The 20,206-nt window shown below is 43.7% G+C and overlaps 1 protein-coding gene across 4 annotated transcripts in view; it reads right to left on the reverse strand.

Annotated features, from left to right (window-relative positions):
- Abhd6 (abhydrolase domain containing 6, acylglycerol lipase) overlaps positions 1–19,852 on the reverse strand; it is a 42,569-nt gene extending 22,717 nt beyond the window's left edge. Inside the window, exons 1-4 of one of the 4 annotated variants that reach the window (XM_036199792.1) lie at positions 19,531–19,847; positions 7,071–7,131; positions 1,372–1,558; positions 118–261 (exon numbers count right to left, since the gene is read on the reverse strand). In XM_036199792.1, coding sequence (XP_036055685.1) covers positions 118–261; positions 1,372–1,373 — 146 coding nt within the window. In that variant the 5' untranslated portion in view covers positions 1,374–1,558; positions 7,071–7,131; positions 19,531–19,847. Of the gene's footprint in view, positions 1–117; positions 262–1,371; positions 1,559–7,070; positions 7,132–19,530 lie in introns of all 4 variants that reach the window. The other 3 variants (XM_036199796.1, XM_036199795.1, XM_036199793.1) reach the window with 3 other exon arrangements.
- Between the last annotated feature and the right edge of the window lie 354 nt (positions 19,853–20,206).

Genomic DNA, 20,206 nt, shown 5'->3' on the forward strand with positions numbered 1-20,206 from the left:
GTTTGAGGCCAGCCTGGTCTACAAAAGGAGTTCCAGGACAGCCAGGGCTGTTATACAAGAAACCTTGTCTAACAAAACAAAACAAAACCCCAAACCTCAATCATACAGCTAACTTACCAATAATAGATTCTTATCAGCGCTGAAGGCCACAGGAGAAAAGATGCGATGAATGCCAGGATTGGAATGGCCAGAGTTCCACCCGCAATCACAAACATGTTAACTACATCTAGATCCATCCTGCTCTTCAAGACTGGTGGACACCTGCAGAGGCAGAAGACAGAGAGCAGTACTGAAAATAATCTCAGGGGAAATGAGGAAGACTCAGAAAAGAAAAGGATCTCAGAGGGATCAGAAGACATACGCCAGAAAAAAAAATGTAGCAACCAGATATGATGAGGACCATGGGCCTCAAAAAAGTGAAAATCAAAACTACAAGGTACATTGTCAGGAAGACTGGAAAAAAATCTGAGTACCCAATAGGTATCAGACAGTAGTAGGGTGCACCATCCTAGAACATCCAACAAAACTGTAGCTGTGGACAATGCAGGTTGTCATGCCTAGGAGAAGTTTGTTCAGGCTTTGAGGTGGGCATGTATAGACTGGTATCCACTATTCAGTTTTAAAAATTTAGGAAAGAGCCGGGGATTTAGCTCAGTGGTAGAGCGCTTGCCTAGCAAGTGCAAGGCCCTGGGTTCAGTCCTCAGCTCTGGGGAAAAAAAAAAAGAAAAAAAAAATAGAGGTGGAATTTGGGCCAGGCAGTGGTGGCGCATGCCTTTAATCCCAGAACTAGGGAGGCAGAGCCAGGTGGATTTCTGTGAGTTCCAGGCCAGCCTGGTCTACCAAGTGAGTTCCAGGCCAGCCTGGTCTACCAAGTGAGTTCCAGGAAAGGTGCAAAGCTACACAGAGAAACCGTCTCGAAAAACTAAAAAAAGTTTAGCAAAGAAAAAGTAATGTATGTGAAATGTTAATTATAATATATTATTCCCTCAAGTTTTATATAGATTTTGTATAGATTTACAATATTTTATTTCCATTGATTGCTTGAGACAGGTCTCACTGTGTAACCTAGGCTGTCTTGAAACTCACTACATAGCCCAGGTTAGCCTGGATCTCACAATCCTCCTGGCTCAGTTTCTTGAATGCTGAAATTACAGGCAAGCATCTTACAATAACCAAATGAGGGGCTGGAGAGATGGCTCAATAGTTAAGAGATGACCTGGGTTGGGTTCTCAGTACCCAATCTGGAGGATCTGATGCTTTCTACTGCTTTCCTCAGGCACCAGGCATGGACCTGATACACATACATACATGCATGCAAAACACTCCTCCACATAAAATTTAAAAAATATAACCAAATGAGAGAGGAATTACATCCATTTCACAGAGAAGGGCACTGAGGCAGAGAGAGCTTAACCCTGTTCTGTTCATCCAACTGTCCTCTCAGCTGCTTAGTCACTCGAAGCAGTTTTCCCAGCATGCTTCAATCATTGGCCTGTCTCTCTTCCAGAAGTACTCTTCGTTCAGGGCAGGCATAACCACTTATGTTTTTCCTTAGTGCCTAGAATAGCACAAGGCACACACAAAGTACAAGCAGATCAAAGAAAAGCAAAGTTACAAGATGGGATTAATCCCGTGTACCATGTTTTAGGGAAGGAAAATCAACACCTATAATGCTAAGAGAGACTGACATTTCCCCTGAAAGTTAAGAAATTAAGAACCTCCCTGGAGAAGTTGCCTATTAAATTCAAGGTATAAAGGCTGGGGAAAGATGTGTGGCTCAGTGATAGAACATGTGCCTAGCATACACAGGGCCCTGGGTTCCAGTCCAACACTGGGGGTAAAAAAAAAAGAATTGCTCACAAAATCCACACTGCACAAAGAATAGACATGTATAAATCTGCAGGCTAGGGCTGTGGGTCTCGCACAAGCTGATAGATGCAAGAATTCAGTTTCAGATGACTCTTCTATACCTTAGGATGTCCTTAGGAGGTACAGAGAGCCACTGATTCAGACTCCAGAGCTGGGAAGACAATGTCCCATCAGTCTAGGACTTAGAACATTTTGTGCCCAAGGTCATGTACATCATGAGTTCCGGCACTGGAGATGGTAGGCAGACATAAAGAGAAAAAAACCTTTATTCTGCCTGTGTCTGCTGGGGATATTACACTTTGGAGGAAAGTTCTACCAGAATTTATCTTCTGAGCAGAAGAAACTCTTGTGCGGTAGGACCACTTTAACAAGGTTAAGGCTACCCAGAGAACCTACACACTTGCCCTAACTGAGAAAGCTATGCTTTCTGACTGCCATATTTTAGACCAGTGGTCCTCAACCTGTGGGTCATGACCCCTTTAGTGGTCAAACAACCCTTCCATGGGGGTCAGTTATCAGATATCCTGCATATCAGACATTTACATTACAATTCATCACAGCAGCAAAATTACAGATATGAAGTAGCAATGGAATAATTTTATGGTTGGGGGTCACCACAACATGAACTATATTAAAGGGTTGACACATTAGGAAGGTTGAGAACCACTGATTTAGACAAAGGGAGGACTATTGTTCACATCTCTGCAATATCCTTAAACTACAAAGGACTTGCCTCACTTTCCTCTGGAACGTGGTTCCCCTACCCTGCATATTTGTTGTGCCTGAGGGTAGGCTAGAGACAGAAAAACCAAAACTTTGAGAACAAGGAACTACTAATTACTAAAAAATCAGAAAACCACATAAAGGTATTGCCTGGAATTTTCCAGACTATGGACCCATAAAAAGGATAGTGCTTGGCGGCTTAGGAATGGGAGAACATTAAGTCAGGCTTGGGGGGGGGGGCACAGGGCTTTGGTTAATGCCAACACTTACTAAGAAACTTATCTCTGCCATTCAAGTCCTGTCAAGGCCAGAGAGCATCTCCAAGGAAATCCTATCTGCTCCGAACTCCTGGAATACTGTTCTCATCATTTATTCTAACAGGTTGTATGTGTAAGTGCATGTGAGCGTGTCATGAGGCAGGGACATGCCACAGCATACATGTGGAGGTGGTCAGTTCTCTCCTTCTATTGTGTGGGTTCTGGGGTTCAAACTCAGGTCATCAGGTGTGGCAGTAAGTACCTTTACACAATGAACCATTCAATGATACTTTTAATTGTTCTAGGGATGTACCTTAATTTTAAGAATAAATTTAAGTAAAAATATACTAATTTAAGGAAACACACTACAGTCAGGGATGTATAGCCCAGCAGCAGTATGCTAGTCTATCATGCATTGAGTCCTGGGGCTTGCTCTTGGTGCCATAAGAAAACAAAAGGAAATGCTAAGTGGGTGATGTGTGACTCTGAGGATGCGGCATGTGAGGTGCTGAATAGAAGGGAATAGTCACAGACTAAGGAGCACTTGACTTAGGAACATTCCATCCACCAGCTCCTCTGCACATTTTGCTGTGAGACCCTACTCTCCTTATCTCTTCTCCCCTTTCCTAATCTGGTGACTTAACATTTCTAAAATTATGACATGCAATCAACTAAAAGGATCAAGTTAGCCCTTCCATAAATCTCATCTCCTATTACAGTTCCCCAGAAGCTAAAATGGCACCTTGACAAGCTCTTGATACAGTAATGCTTGTTGTTTGACTTACTCTTTTTACTAATCTATGGTATAAAGCAGAGGCCCCAGGAGCCCTGCAACACACAGTAAAGGGAGGTAACATCAGGACTGGAGCTGGTTGTGGCTCTGCCTCAATATATGCCTTTTTGTTTTTATTTGACATTCAATGTAATCAGCTAATCGGGAATTTATTCTCTGTATAAAACAAACAAAACAACAAAAAAATAGAGGAAGAGTTGGCCATTCTGTCAGCAAGGAGAGTCACTCAGTGTCACACCCCAGAATATTCAGCCTCCACTGCCACATTAACTAGCCACTGCAGCTATATGTTCAGGGTCTTTATCATTATAAACAAGAATGGAGAGGATTTGGATGGAGATAGGTCAGTAGATCCAGATAAACCCTGCATGAGGGAAATCAAGTGTAGGCTGGTGTTAGAAATCAGACATGACATTTTAGAACTCTTTAATGCCCTTGATTCTGAATGCTGAGGATCATGAGTGATGATATATTACTCCTCAGGGTACAAAGCAAAATATAAGAGCAAACAGAATATAGAAACACTCTCACTGACTCCTGACTTCTAGGCATTTCCAACCTGTCCAGTGAATCCAGGATATTTACTGCTACAACCCACATATCTGTAGTAACAGTATCATCACAATGTCAAAAGTCCATCAAATTTGACAAACTAAAGTCTTGGTATGTCCAAAACAATAATGCCTTTTACAATAAAAAAAAACCAAACAAACAGTAACTGTGGCCACCACCAGCACAGTCAGATGTAAAACAGTACCCATGCACCAGTAACTCCCCTGTACAGTGACTAACACCCATCTTCCCATTTTTCTCTCTCATAACATGATGAGAAACATGCCTCCCATAGAAACTTAAGGAAGCCAATAAAAACACCCCCCAAGGTTACCTGGTTGGTAAGTAGCATGACCTGAACTCTAACTCAACCCTGTAGGTCTCCCTACTTCCTATCTCTGCCTCTCCCATGTAGTGTTTTCTTAGCATGCAAGCCCTGGGCATCAATTATGCATAAAATTCCCAGTTCAGTGATTCCATAGATAACCCACTATATTTCTATAGAACTGCGTCAACACATGCTAATACATTAACAACTTTTACAAGTTACCATTCTTGTTCAATTCTTATTCCTACTTGTATATTTTTTAAATTATTCAGTGTTGCTTATGTTTCTTTGGTTATACAACATAAAAATTCTCCCCATAAAGTTTACCACTAGAAAAAAACTGTTATTTTTTTATTGTGCATGTATGGGTATTTTGCCTGCATGTATGCTTGTGTACTACTATATGGATGTAGTGCTCACTGAAGCCAGAAGAGGATTTTGAGTTACCATGTGGGTGCTGGGAACTGAACCTGAGTCTTCTACAAGAGCAATAAGTGGTGCTCTTAAGTGCTGAGCCATCTCTCTAACCCTGAAAAACATTGATTCTAGCTAGGCCTCATGGTACAGGCCTGCAATCCCAGATCCTTGGGAAGTAAGACAAGAGGATCATTAGATGAAGGCCTTCCTGTGCTAAGTAGCAAGTTCCAGGCCAGCCTGGGCAACTTAACAAGATCTTCTCTCAAAATAAATTTGGTGGGTTTTGTTTTGTTGGACATGGGGACATGGCTCAGTGGTAGAGTAGGTTTAATTCCAAGGGCTGAGTGCTATAAAAGAAAGAAATATAGAAAAAGAAAAATGCTGTGTTCTTGAAATTTGAGTCCAGTGTTCCCACTGGTCAGCAGTGCTGCATCTCCAACAGACTTTGGAACTAGTTCCCGAAAAGAAACTGATTCTTCAAAACTATCACTGAAGATCAGAAGCTAAAACAGCCCTGGTTGCATTCCTCTACCTTCTCTGTGGCCATCTTATCTCCTCCTCAACTCTGGTTGAGCTCATTTCAACTCTGTAATTTGAGGCTCCAACAGCCTTGCTGTTGAAGTGAGCTATGGCTGAGCATGCCTGGCTGGGGTACCCCAGTGCTCTCTTCATTTTCTCTCTGGATAATCACAGAGGCTTTTTACCACCCCCTATAACTCTTATAATGCTCTCCTGACTCTTCTGTCACCTCCATTCTTGGCCATTCTCTTCTACAGGGAATTATAAATATCAATGTACTCGACAGGATTTCCTTCTAGATTTTTCTAAGGCCTGTTTGACCACCCATGACACTAAGGTTCTACAATGCCTCAGACATATTTCTTCCTGTTTCTTCTGAGTCACTGATTTTTGCTGACAGTCCCCCCATCCACGTAGCCTCCTCAGTGCCAGTGTACCTTCCACTCTTCTCACTTGTTCAATACAGTACCATAAATTTAAATAAGTTACTAATTTAGTAAAATTCAAAGTTCACTTCTTATTTACAATAGCTGCCTTTCAAGCACTCAGTAGCCACATGTAGATAGGAGTACCAACATAGGACCACACAGCATTGGGAGTCACACCCAGCAAGACCACACAGCATTGGGAGTCACACCCAGCAAGACCACACAGCATTGGGAGTCACACCCAGCAAGACCACACAGCATTGGGAGTCACACCCATACAGGACCACACAGCATTGGGAGTCACACCCATACAGGACCACACAGCATTGGGAGTCACACCCAGCAAGACCACACAGCATTGGGAGTCACACCCATACAGGACCACACAGCATTGGGAGTCACACCCATACAGGACCACACAGCATTGAGGGGTTATACTGGAATGGCCCCTTGTAAGCAATCAATTAGGTCAGTTTGGTTCTGTATTTAGTGGGAATATTGAGTAGGAAGAGCAATCCATATCAAATATAGAACTGTCAATCAGTCAGACTCGCTCCCTTAGCTGTACACTGGAACCAGGCCCTTGTTTCTCCTGTTCTCTTTCTGTAAATGCTATTACAACACATCAACCATCCTTCTAACACCAGTTCCTGGAGGACTCATCTCAGTTCAAGGCAAGGATTGGGTTGAGCTGGTCAAACACCCACCAGACAAAATGAGAGCCACCCCACATGGTCCCAACTACTTCTCAGTGCTGACTCACCCTACGTCTTCTTATACCCCAACAAGCTAGCTTCCTGTCCCATCTGCCTACAATGCCTCCTGCTCTGTCCCCTTCTGGTCCTGCTATCCTATAACTAACTGATAAACTCACTCATCCCTGTCTCTAATGGCTAGTTCCAGTGACACACTCCCCAGTAGAACACTGTCATCCTCTGTGGCCTTGCCTTCTAGACACCCTTTATATGACAGCCCTGCTCCTAGATGGTCTTTGGAAAGGCTTTTACACTGTGTACTGGAGTTTTGAAGAGATTTGCCCCAAGTACCAATCCCTTCCTACCACACACAGTGAACTAGAGACTCACTCAGCATGGGTGGCCTGGGACAGGAACTCAGAATGGCCCAGCCTCAGGAAAGCCTGCTCCTGTTTTAGATAATCTAATATATTAAAAACTCACACTTACTCTTCAAGGAGCAGACTCTTTCCCAACGTTACTGGCTTTGGCAGGAGCTGAAAATGAGATTCTGCAATCACAAGAAATAAAATGACAAAGCATTAAATCATATAAGGAATGTGTTGGCAGCCAACCAGATCTGGTTGTGGTGGAGCAGAGGATTCTCTCAGCACACGGAAAATGCGCATTTCCTGCGGATTTATAGTCCACCTCTAGCTCAGGCCACTTCCCCAACTAGGCAAAAGTGCACAGAGGGCAGGGCATCTAGATAATTAGTCAGGCCTGGGAAGGCTAAAAGGTCTAAGGTAAATTGACTGCCACCGGCAGGAGAGGTCAAACAGAAGGAAGCTGGCATGCTTGGGGCACAAAGCTTAACAAAGAACTTCAAATAAAGATCTAGAGTCTTCTTCTTCATCTCTACTAGGGCTTACCTAAATGCTACATTTGGGAAGAAATAAAAAAAAGAAAAATAATTAATGGGTAAAGGCGGGCAACCCTGCTACAGGAGCGGCCAGTGAACAGGGGCTAAATGTTCAAGAACAGGGCTAGAAGGGGCTGGCAAAAACCCCATAGCAAAGTGTGAGGCGACCAGAGGGGAAAGTTAGGCTACTAGATCCAGGGGTATTCCAGGCAAGTTAGCGTTAAACATGAAAAAGAGAATCAGGAAAGGGCTAGAAGAAATTAAAACTCCAAAACGTCTCCATGGGGAATGCCATTCTAAGGCATATAAACTACAAAGGCCATAACAAAACACTATGCTAAAAATAATTTTATATTAGTATTACAAGAGTAATAAGTTGACTACATAAACTTGCTTTTGAAGTCCACTTGGAAAGAGATCTCATAAACAAAATCAAAATTTACCAACAGATACCACACAACAGACAGCTTCCTTAGAGCAATAAAAAGCCCCCATAGACCAAGAACAACAACTAGAAAAGTGAGTAAGTTACCTGGATAACTCCCCAGGAAGAAAACAGAAACAGCCTTTAAACCCATGAAAAGATGCTCAGTCTCATTTACAATAAGACACAGGTAAACTAAATCCTTGAGTTGAGGCTCTCACTCATCATCAGCAGAAACAGTCAAAACCCAAGGATCCATAGACTATGTGATGAGGATGTGCTCTCACATCCTGGACCAGTTTACATACCCATCAACAAACTCCATGGACCTGCCAAAACCTGTGGCCATGTAAGCTGTACCTTCCCTTCTTTTCTTTTTCTTTTTCTTTCTTTCTTTTTTTTTTTTTTTTTTTTTTTTTTTTTTTTTTTATGTGTGTGTGTGTGTGTTTCCTGAGACAGGGTTTCTCTGTGGTGTTTTGGTACCTGTCCTGGATCTCGCTTTGTAGACCAGGCTGGCCTCAAACTCAGAGATCCGCCTGGCTCTGCCTCCTGAGTGCTGGGATTAAAGGCATGTGCCACCACTGCCCAGCTCATCCTTATTTTCTATCAAATAACATATAAAATCTTGATACAAGGTTACTTATTATAACATACTGTAATAAAGGCCTGGAAGCAAATTATATGCCCACTTTCATGGGCTCTGGTGAATAAATGACATAGCTTTTAAAGAGATTATAGCTGGACAGTGGTGGTGTATGAATTTAAGCTCAGCACTCAGGAGGTAGAGGCAGGTGGATCTCCAAGTTCAAGACCAGCCTGGTCTACAGATGGAGTTCCAGGACAGCCAGGCCTACACAGAGAAACTCTGTCTTGAAAAACAAAACAAAACAAAACAAAACGACAAAAAAAAAGGATTATATAAAGCCATTAAAATTAAAATGATCAGACATTAAAATAATAGGGCATATAACCAAGCAAGGTGGTGCATGCCTTTAAGCCTAGCATTTGGGAAGCAGAGGTAGATGGATCTCTGTAAATCAGAAGCCACCCTCATATACACAGTGATTTCCAAGCCAGCAGTGGTACTTAGATCTTATCTTTAAAAATTACATTTATTTGGGACTGGAGAGATAGTTTGGTGCTTAAGAGCACTTGCTGCTTTGCAGAGGACCAGGGTTCAGTTCCCAGAACCCACATGGGGGCTCATAATTGTAACTCAAGTTTCACCAGATCAGATACCCTCTGCTGTCCTCCATGGGCACCATGCATACACATCGTTCATACACATACGTGCAAGCAAAAGTCTCATAAACATAAAAATAAATACATTTTAAAATAATGAGGTAGTCCCATTTGTCCCAATGGGTAATGAACAATAAGTTATATTGTTAATTTCTAAAAGAAAAAAAAAGAAAAGAAAAAGAAATAGAAGACAGTAGAGCAGCCAGGCATGGTGGTACACATTTATAATTCCATCACTCCAAACACTGAAACAGATCCTGGCCATAAGGTGACAAATGCCTTTAATACCGGCACTCAGGAGGCAGAGGCTGGTGGATCTCTGAGTTCAAGGCCAGCCTAATCTAGAGCAAGTTCCAGGACAGCCAGGGCTACACAGAGAAACCCTGTCTTGAAAAAAAATAAAACTGAATTAAATTGAAAAAAGAAAGGAAAGAAGGAAGCTGAAGTGGAAGGGTTGGGAGTTCAAGGCTAGGATGAGCTATACAGCAACTCAGTCTGAAAAAAAGAAACAAGTAAACAAGCAAAACCAAAACAGATGGTAGATAAAATAGTCTTCTGAATTGAAAAGAGAATGGGAGAGAAAACATATATGGTATGCTTGCAGGTGTATAAAATGGCTCTGGAAATAAGAGCTGGCTCTGGTAAGGGAAACTGGAGCGGGGTTGGAAGCAGAAAAGAGTGTGAAAGAAAGATCTTTTTCTCTCTCTCTCTCTCTCTCTCTCTCTCTCTCTCTCTCTCTCTCTCTCTCTCTTTTGTATATTTTTACTTCATGTGTATTGGTGTTTTGCCTGCATGTAGTATGTAAGGATGTCTGAATCCCTGGAGTTACAGAGAGTTGTGAGCTGCCATGTACTCTTAACTGCTGAGCCATCTCTCCAGCCCCTGAAAGGAAGATTTCTAATGGATACTCTCTTGTGCCTTCTGAACCATGTACCTGAATGAAGTCTTTCTCTCCATTTCATTACAAATACAATATAAGCTCCTCAAATGCAAGGAGTTATCCTGCACTGCCTGCTCCCTAGCTACTAGTTATATGTGGCTCTTTAAACAAGGAGCTACCCTGCACTGCCTGCTTCAATAGCTACTAGTTAGTTATGTGTAGCTCCTTAAACACAAATATGAACACCTGAGTTTAGATCTCTAGCCCCTACGTGGAAAGCCAGGAGTGGGAGCACACTCTTGCAAACCTAGTGCTAGGTAGGCGGGTAGAAAGGATAGAGAAAGACGCCTGACATTGATCTACACACACACACACACACACACACACACACACACACACACACATACTCACACATGGGGGGGTTAATTAAAATTTGGTTCCTTGACTGCACTAGCCATGTGTCATATGCACAATGGCCACATGCACATGTGGCTTGTGGCTACCATACTGACTGGATGGTGAAAATACAGACTATTTACATTATCATTAAAAGTTCTATTGGCTTAATGACCAATGAGAGAGAGAGCAACCAAACCTTATGAGTGAAGAAATATAATTCTTCAATTCTATCTCCATACATTAGGCACATAAGCTGAATGCCTACATTAAGATAATATTCAGAGTGTGGGGGGGCACACCTCCTGACCTATGTGACAGTGCAGAGGTTAGATACACACCAGCAGGAACTTCAGTCTTTAAGGTTCAAGATCCAGTACTCTAAGACAGACACTGATAAGGACTTTCCACCCTGAAACCATACATCCATGGTTAAGCTATGACTTCCTGTCTCCTTTATGGTTCAGGAGAGGCTGATAAGAAAGTTCATAAAGCACCACTGACTGATTTCCCTGGGGGGTTCTTGTTCAAGAACCAGTCAAGACACAGCTGCTCCCCAATTCTGCCACTCTAGTGACACTGTGGACAAGACAGCTCAGCCTGCTGGGCTGTCCCCATGGGCAGAGGATCTGAGAGAAACAGAGAGTCTTGCCACTCAGCCCTGGAGATTCAACTAGCAGAGGCAGGACCAGTTAGACAGATCAACCAGGAACTTAGCTAAAAGAAGAGAGCTTGTGTGTCTGTGGCAAAGCTTTAAAAACTTTTACTGTCTAAGAAACAAGGCCACAAGACAAACAGCTCATGTACTGGCAAAGGCAAGCACGTGAAAAATATCTGACTCTTGAGCCAAATATGAGCTGTGATAGTCTAAGATAACCACCTCCTGGAAATCATGTTTGAAATAAGATAACACCACTGAAATCCAAACCAGTCTCTCCATCTGTTTAAACAGAAACCCAAAGCCACTTGACCAGCTCCTCATGTGGTCCCTTAGCCCCAGGGTCTGGGGAATTACACTTCAAGCTTTCATCTTCCCTCAAGATAAAATGCCAGAGAAAGCATCATATTGGCAAGTATTTTCCACTGGACTAAAAGGAAATCAAAATAGCCCCATGTGTGCTATGGTAGAAGCCCAGAATGGAAAGTGGGCACCCCAAAACATTCTCCAGTTGCCCAAACTTGCTCTCAAAGAGCTAGGAGTTTAAAGAGGGTTGTCTTCAGCAAAGGAGATATGGCTAGTCAAAAGTCTTTCTGATTATAGGAAGAAAGCCAGCTTCACGCAGAAAAAGAGCCCTGTCAAAATAAACAGTGGCAAAGTTTGGAGGGCACAAAGTCTACCTGGACCTTGGTGAGGTGGTCCCTACCCTCTTTCTAGGCAAAAGCTCCTCTCCAGAAGTCTTAGCAACTAGAAACAATGAACACAAGAAAAGAGACATGAAAGCTAGACCTAGTTGTGCTTGCCTGGAACCCCATAGCATTCAGGAGGCTGAGGCAGGAGGATCATGTTTAAGGACAGTCTGAGCTACAAAAAGAGATCCTTGTCAGAGAGAGAGAAAGAAAGGAGAGAAAAAGGGAGAGAGGAGAAAGGAGATACAGAGGAGAGAGAGGAGAGGAGGAGAGAGAAAGGAGAGAAGAGAGGGGAGAAGAGGGAGGGGACAGAGGAATGGAGGGATGGAGGGAGAGAGAGGAGAGGAGGAGAGAGAAAGGAGAGAAGAGAGAGGAGAGGAGAGAAGAGACGGGAGGGGAGGGGAGGGAGGGGACAGAGGGATGGAGGGATGGAGGGGAGGGGAGGGAGGGGGAGGAAAGAAAACACAAGATAGAACCAAACTTAAAATTTCATAGTTGATAGATAGCACTGGAGAACACTACATTAAGAACTAGGTTCAGAAAGAAAAATATCAAAGACCACATAGTCTTCCTCATATGCAGATCCCAGTTTCTAGTTCTTACATATGTGTGTCTATTAGGGAATGAGTGTGGGGACAGGTTATGGAAACTACAAAGGTGACCATGAGAGAGAAAAAAGAGGGATTAAGGAAAGGCATTAGGCAGAGTAACAGAACATATACAACATGCATACACAATAGGCAAAGAGTACAAGCCGGGAGGAAGGGAAATCAACCAAAACAAAGTATGTTTGAAAATGCCAAAGAACCCTGTTACTTTGTATGCTAATTTAAAAAATTAAGATGGCATGAATAGGAGTTTGCCACTGGGAACCCATATCACAGTAAACTTAAAGTTTTTGTATAAATAAGGGACAAGGTTGCAGCTCAGCATGCACAAAGCTCTGGATTCCATCCCCAGCACTATATAAAGTGGATAAGATGGTAGCCACCTGTAATCACAGCCTGGAGGGTAGGAAAGGCAAGGTCATCTTCAGCTCCATAGTAAGTTTGAGGCCAGCCTGGGATACCTGAGACCCTGTTTCAAACAAACACACAAATGGAATAACAAACACTAAACAAAATTTGTATTTTAATTACAGCCCTGTGCTAATTCCAAGAACAAAGAATAAGCATCACAGACTGTTAGTACCATGAAGGGTCCACCCAGTTAACTTCTGGTTACCATAGTGCTAATCAAGAGGCGATTTTTTGCAAAAGTATCTCAGTTTCATTTCTCAAGGGTCCCTCAATCCTCTAATTTTCCAGTCTCTGTCCCCTGAAGGGGTGCTTATCCCTTGTCTTGAACTGTTGAAAAATCTAAAATATCAGGTCCTATCACTGCCTCAACATATCAGCCAGGAGGCTCTCACACATCACTTGTTTTGATTTCATGAAATCCTGCCTGTCCATTAAGAGAGGTGACTATGCAACAGTTATAAAAACCTATGGCATGGAGGACACAGGACAAACAATGGGTGCTCCTGGAGCTTGCCTGGCCACTAGAGTGGGAAACAGCAGAAGCTATGAAATGGGACACAGTACTACATGTCCATGCATCCATTAATGAGCTGGATCCTTTGGCTGATTGAGATATGAGATTAATTAATGGCCTGGCCCTCTAGAGACTGCACAGCAGTGGCTTTCTCTTCTTCGCCACTGGTCCCTCTCTCCTATAGGACAGCTGTTACACATCTCATCTTTGTGTTGCTTTCTGGTAGAACATGGAAGTTAGATCCTCAGCTAGGGTTTCCTCTGCACCCTCAGTTCATCTCACTCATTCTTCCTCCCCCAAGACTTTTGAATGAGCCAGATCATGACTTCGACTTGTCATAAACTCTTAAGACACCTTGGTGGACACTTGGTAAATTCCAAACAGTATACTAGAAAGTCAAAATACAAGCAACTCTCAGAATGAGAAGAAAGAAGCCCCTGCAGCCACCATATCATCTCTCGTGGAGGCTATCTCCTCACTCCATCCCTATGACTACCAACAAAATGAACATTCCTGTCAGAATAGTCTGCTCGGGGTTGCAGGTCAGTGAGGCAGCTGAGATCCAGAGGGTCACACTGCTTTATTTTCCTCTGCTCCTTGGTTCACAAGGGCCTTCAGTATCAGGTGCAAGGCTAACTAGGAGCTTATGCCTTCCCAGCTCTCAGGAGTCATTTTTTTCTGTCATTCACCTGTCTAGCAACACTTTCACAGACTACTCCACATGCCTTGAACACCAGATCTTTCCACACCTCTAGGACTTTGGCACACTTGGTCCTTCTTTTAAGCCCTGGCTCACCTATGGGTCATGCCTATCAGCACTGTACTCCCTGTCTGCATATGCCACCCACGGAGTTCAAGTTTGCACTTCAGTAACCTGGGTTCAAATCTCTGCTCTGCTACTGACCAGCCACTGAGCTTTGAACTTAACCTCTCAGAACCTTAGTGTGGGGATGACATGATGCAAGAGAAGGTTCAAAGGAGTGACTAGAAGTCCCTCTAGGGAAGGAAGGAAGGAAGACTAGCCTGCTGGCCCAGCAGTCAGGCAGTTCCCTACACACCACAATTTTACCATTCCCTGCCCTGCTCAGGGACTATCCAACTGCTTAAACTATATGAAGAGGACCTGTGCTGCTGTCCTCATACTCAGGGTTAACTTACTGTTCAGTCCTCAAGTGTATAACTTTGGACTGCTAAACTGTGTACACGACAAAGCAAACCTCTTTGGCCAGATGAGCAATGTTGATTGTCCTGCCTTAGTATCCCTGGCCTTTACCTACTCAAGTTGCTCACAAACTATGACAAGCAGAAAAGTCTCAATCAAAACAAAACAAAACAAAATTGACAACTCCTGGGGGGACAAAGTTACTCTGGCTGAGACTTTTACTCCTATCTCATCACCATGGAAACTCAGTGAGGAACTTGGAATTATGCACAAAAGTTACCCAGAAATAATGTCTTCCATTGTCAAGGGTTCCAAACCTATAGTTTTCAGACTCTTAAAGCCTGATTCCATATCAGAATCTTTCTGATTCAGCTGGTTCAGGAGTAGAACCTTGGCACATTACTGTTTTTTAAAACCCTTGCTGCTTGGCTGATTAATTGTGTCATACAACTCAAACTGGTCTCAAGCTTGCTCTATAATCAAGGATGACCTTAACTGCTCATCCGCCTGCCTTCACCACAGTGCTGGGATTATAGGCATGCACCACTATGCCAAGTTTATGTGGTGCTGGGGATGGAGCCCAGGGCTTCACACATGCCAAGCAAACGAAACGGAACCACATTTCCTGCCCTCAAAGGATATATGTGTCCCAGAGCCTTCCCCCCACAGGGCAGGTAGTCTAAATACTCAGGAGTTTACAAAAGCTAAGCAAGAACTTTACCACTGAGCTACAGGGGAGCCTTTCCCACTAACAGCTCTAAGTGTGCATAGAATGCAGCATAAAACTTCTGAAACTCCCACGCCCATAGCAGTGGAAAAACCAGTGGTGCAGTCAAAACAAGTGTAAAAAGATTTCTGATGCTCCTTCCTCACAATGACACATCTTCTGTGTACTCCGTTTCTTGGCCTGTAGAGAATTTAGTAGAAAGAAAACTTATTGCCAACAATAGGCAATTTTCTTGAAATTTCATTGGGTTATACATGGTATTCATGAAGTCCTGCCTCACACAGTTGTTGACCATATTTGAAACATAAGGAACTGAATTTTAAATTTATGGCGCACGCCTTTAATCCCAGCACTTGGGAGGCAGAGCCAGGTGGATCTCTGTGAGTTTGAGGCCAGCCTGGTCTCCAAAGCGAGTTCCAGGAAAGGCGCAAAGCCACACAGAGAAACCCTGTCTCAAAAAACAAAACAAAACAAAACAAAACAAAAATTAAACCAATTTTTAAAATAGCAATATGTGGCTAATTGTTACTATACTAGAAACCCAGAAAGTGTTTCTGTCCCTACAGGGTCACAAAAATAAAGTTCTACAGCCTTCTTAAATTTCCTAGAACATCAAAATTGACAAAGATTTACATCTTAAAAGATCTAAACTCAAAATCTTTGTCAATTTTGATTTCAACTAAATGCAATTTCAAGGAAATTAAAACGTAACATTTTCCGCTGGACTGGTGGTACAAGCCTATAATTCTAGCTGCAACAGAGACTGAGGCAGGAGAACACCAAGGCCAAGCCTGCCAGTACTACAGGAACGTTCAAGGCCAGCCCCTGTCAGTCTGAAACCCTGTTTCAAAATTAAAAAGAAAAACTGATGGTGGTGGTGGTGGTGGTGGTGGTGTGTGTGGTGGTGTGTGTGGTGGTGTGTGTGTGTGTGTGTGTGTGTGTGTGTGTGTGTGTACATGTGTGTGTGTGTGTGTGTGTGTGCTGGTGAGATGGTTCAGTATTAAAGTGCCTGATACCAAACTCTGACAACCTGAGCTCAATCCCTGGAACCTACAAGGTGGAAGGGAGCCAACTCTTCAAAGTTTTTTCTGATCTCACATGTGTGCAAATTTGCTCTTTTAGTGCAAAAGCTTTAGAGGCCATTCCGAGTTTTTTGTTTTTGTTTTTGTTTTTAATGTTTATTCTGCTTGGCCCAAACTCACTTTTAAGTAGAGGGTGTGAGCTAATTATTTGTGATTAAATATAGCTTCTGTAATTCCAAGTAGTGGTCAACAATCACGGCTCTTCCTAATACTGGTGGCTCACACAGTGGGCTCTGCATATTACTTTATCAAAGGATCAATACTTTCCTCTAATGTAGGAACAGTCCCTAAAAGCTGAAGCTCAGAGAGTAGGTAACCTGTCCAGGGCTACACAGCAAGTAGAGTAGAGATGTAGGCCCAGTCCTGTCACTGTGGGGAAAACTTTTACATATGAACAAAAAGCAAATATGCCACCATGTAATGTGGGCCTTTCTCCCTGTGTCCAGCTGTGTTACAGTGAGGGACTTTAGTGTTACATGGTTCAGAAACCACAGGCCCACTATTACTTTACAAACCAACCTACCTGTTGGCTTCCACAGAGGAGGGAGAGACAGAGACTCTGTGTGTGTGTGTGTGTGTGTGTGTGTGTGTGTGTGTGTGTGTGTGTGTGTGTATGAGTGTGTGTGTGTGTGTGTGTGTGTGTGAGTGTGTGTGTGTGTGTATGAGTGTGTGTGTGTGTGTGTGTGTATGTGTATCCTGTATATCACTAAAGACTCCCTGATGATCTGAGCAACTTAATTTACATATTTAGCTTAGGGATTAAACCAGGGCCTATCACATTTCAGACAAGTTCTCTAATACTCTATCTCCCTCACCCCTAGTCCACAAAGCTTAATTTTAGAAAAATAAATTAGTACCAAAAACACAGGTACCACATTTCTATTCCCTATATTATAAAAGTGTTTATAAGAAGTTAGTCATGGAGGCAGGATAGATGGCTCAGCAGTTAAGAGCACTGACTGACTGCTCTTGCAGAGAACCCAGGTTCAATTCCCAGCACCCACATGGCAGCTGACAAACATCTGTAATTCCACTCCCAGAAGATCTTATATCCTTTTCTGACCTCCACAGGTACAAGGCATGCAAACAGTACACAGACATACATGCAGATGTAACACCCATAGACATAAATATTTTTTTTTAAGTCATTAAAACTGGGTTAGAAAAAATCAGTGGCTCAGAGAAGCTCTGAGGTCATACTTGGTGTATCTCAGGAAGGGCCCATTCCTGGACATGTCACATCACTCCCCTAAGAACTGTATCAACAGGACATCCACCTTATGGGGCTATCAAGGCAGTACTGCCAGTTATGGTTTTCAAGCGGCTTAGGACAGAATCAGGCACTCAGTACTTGCTTACTTTGGTGAGTTAGTATAATTATATTCGATATTTAACTATCAGCTGGGGGCAGCCAGCCATGGGGGATTTCTGAGCAGGGAGTGAAGTAAATCTATTTCCTTTTCAGGACTCTCCTCTATTTCCTTTTCTTAACCACTAGAGCCTTAAAAAAAAAAAAAAAAAAAAAAAAAAACAACAACAACAACAACAAAAAAACCCCTCACAGCTAGTTTGATCCCCACCCCAACCCTATCCCGGCCCACTAGGTTGATCTGGCCTCCCCACAAGTCTGTGGGTGTGGGACTAACTCACACATGGTCAGCCCAGCAGCTAGCATTATACAATCTGCATTTCTAAGGAAACCAGAAAGCCCACGTGAGCAGGGATGCTAAAGCATGCTTTGGCTGTCAGAGTGGTTAGACCAGCTTCCTGAATCTGCCAAAGGGAGAGACAGTTGGGACATGCTAAGGTACCAGAAAGAGGTTTGATATCAGTGGAAGGAGAGAAGTCTGCTCATGGTAAGGGAGGTGACATGGGACTAGGTCACTTAGGAGTGTTTGATAGCCAGAATGGACTCATGAGCTTTGGGCTCCACTTCTTGTCTCCCTGGCAACACATTTTTTTTTTTTTTTAAAGAATAGTTAGATGATGCCACATAGGCAGGTAGATCTCTTGAGTTTGAGGTCAGGCTGATCTACAGAGAATTCTAGGACAGCCAGGGATACACGGAGAAACCCTATCTCAAAAAACAGAACAACAACAACAACAAAAAATTAAAATTAAAAAAAAAAAAAAGAAAAAGACAAAAAGAAAAAGAAGCATCATAATTTCCCTTCTTTAAGATTTCAAGTACCATATGCAAGGGAGGAAACTAGACGATGATGGTCTTTCTTGAGCGCCGCCCCCCCAAAGAAAGCATTTCCTCCCAGTAAAGCATGGTCTTTAAGGGTTGATCCAACTGGGCCTATCAATCACCTAGCCAGGAGACCGCCTTTTAGCAAGGCTGATATACCTGAAGATGTGTTAAGGTAATGGTAGGGATAATTATCACTTAATGAGATAAGTACATATAGAGCCCCAGAAGCCCCTCCCTGGAGACAGCTGCTAACATATCTTCACTGCTAAGACTGTCCACTTTTTGAGCTCTTTCAAAAAGCTAATCATGCTTGCCACCGACATTCTGAACATTGTCACTCCCTGATACTCAAAGCCCTTCCACACAGTTGCTTGCAGAATTTTTATTGCTGAGCCTGTGCTGACCCTAACTCAAAGGGCACGACTTTCTTCTCCATCTCCCTCCTTCCATCAGCCACAGAGATTTACAGCTTGCCTGCTCAGTTTTTTTCTCAAACTCCAACAACATGGTTCCCGAGATTTAAAATGTTTGTATCAATAAGACTACGAATCCGTAAAACAGTGCTGCAATTCCCTGGTACTAGGAAAGCGAGTTGTAGCCCTGCTTTAGAGCATTGAAGGCAGCAGGGTTGGAGTAGGGGGTGGGGGAACAAGTCCACCCTGGCACTAGGAGAAAGACACCTCGACTGGTGCAAGCGCAGAGGATCAGGAGGAGGAAGACAAATAGGATGCATATTCCACTCAGTCCTCACTCCATCCCTGGGCTTAAGGAAGCTGGCAGCTAGCCAGCCAGTGGAGCGACCCGGCTTGGGAATACCAGGCCTCCCCAACACACACACTCCCACCTCCTCCCCCCCCCCCCAGCACCTTAAGAAAAAGAGCGGGGGGGGGGGGGGATAGAACCGGAAGGGAGATTTGTATCTCGGACCCAGCTGCATTCACCCTTGCGATGCTGGGGTGGAGGGCTTGGCCTCGGAAAGTGGGGGCAAGTAGCCAGGTCGTGGGAGGCTGCCATCTCTCTAAGAGCTCAGCAACCGTTGCCTTCCTTCCCTCCTCACTCACCTGACCGACCACTGAGCCCGGGTCCAGTTGCGGGATCACCGCCCTCCGTCCCCAGGTCCCCGCACCTGCGCACTCTCAGCTCTTGGTGAAAGGCTTGGCTTGACTCCTTAAAGGCGCAACGCTCCCGCTCTCGTCCTCCGACAGAAAAACCAGCTCCGCGGGCACCCGGCGTTATGTCTCACTCAGCAGCCGGGACGCTGGACCGCTATCCCGATCTAATTTGCGTTACTAGCTCAAAACATTAAACCTGGCAGTTCAGTCCCTCCCCAGCAGCCCGCCTCCAACAACCGGGAACCTAAGGACGAAACATCTAATGGGTTCCCAGAGGCCGAACCGAATCAATCCTCCCATAAAGAGTGCGCAGTGGCGGGCATTAGGGAGCAAATAGTTCGCCCGGCCTTTGTTTTGTTTACTGAGCATCTACAGTGTGCCTGGCGCTACTGAGCCTTTCACCGACCAGAAAAATTCAAGAAGGATCTTAACCTTGAGAGATTAGGGGGCTCTTGGGAGATCCTAGTGTTTAGCATTTAGAAAAACTTTCCGAAAAGTATATTGTCATTTTTTCCTTCGTAGGACCAAGCAAAGGACAGTGTGGCATGGCTGCTCTTCCTGTTCCAAAGTTTCAGTTAAGATGTCATTCCAGGAAGCCTTCACTAAATCCCTTTAGACTCACACT

The sequence above is a fragment of the Onychomys torridus genome, chromosome 9, assembly GCF_903995425.1.
Source record: "Onychomys torridus chromosome 9, mOncTor1.1, whole genome shotgun sequence".
Taxonomy (NCBI): Eukaryota; Metazoa; Chordata; class Mammalia; order Rodentia; family Cricetidae; genus Onychomys; species Onychomys torridus.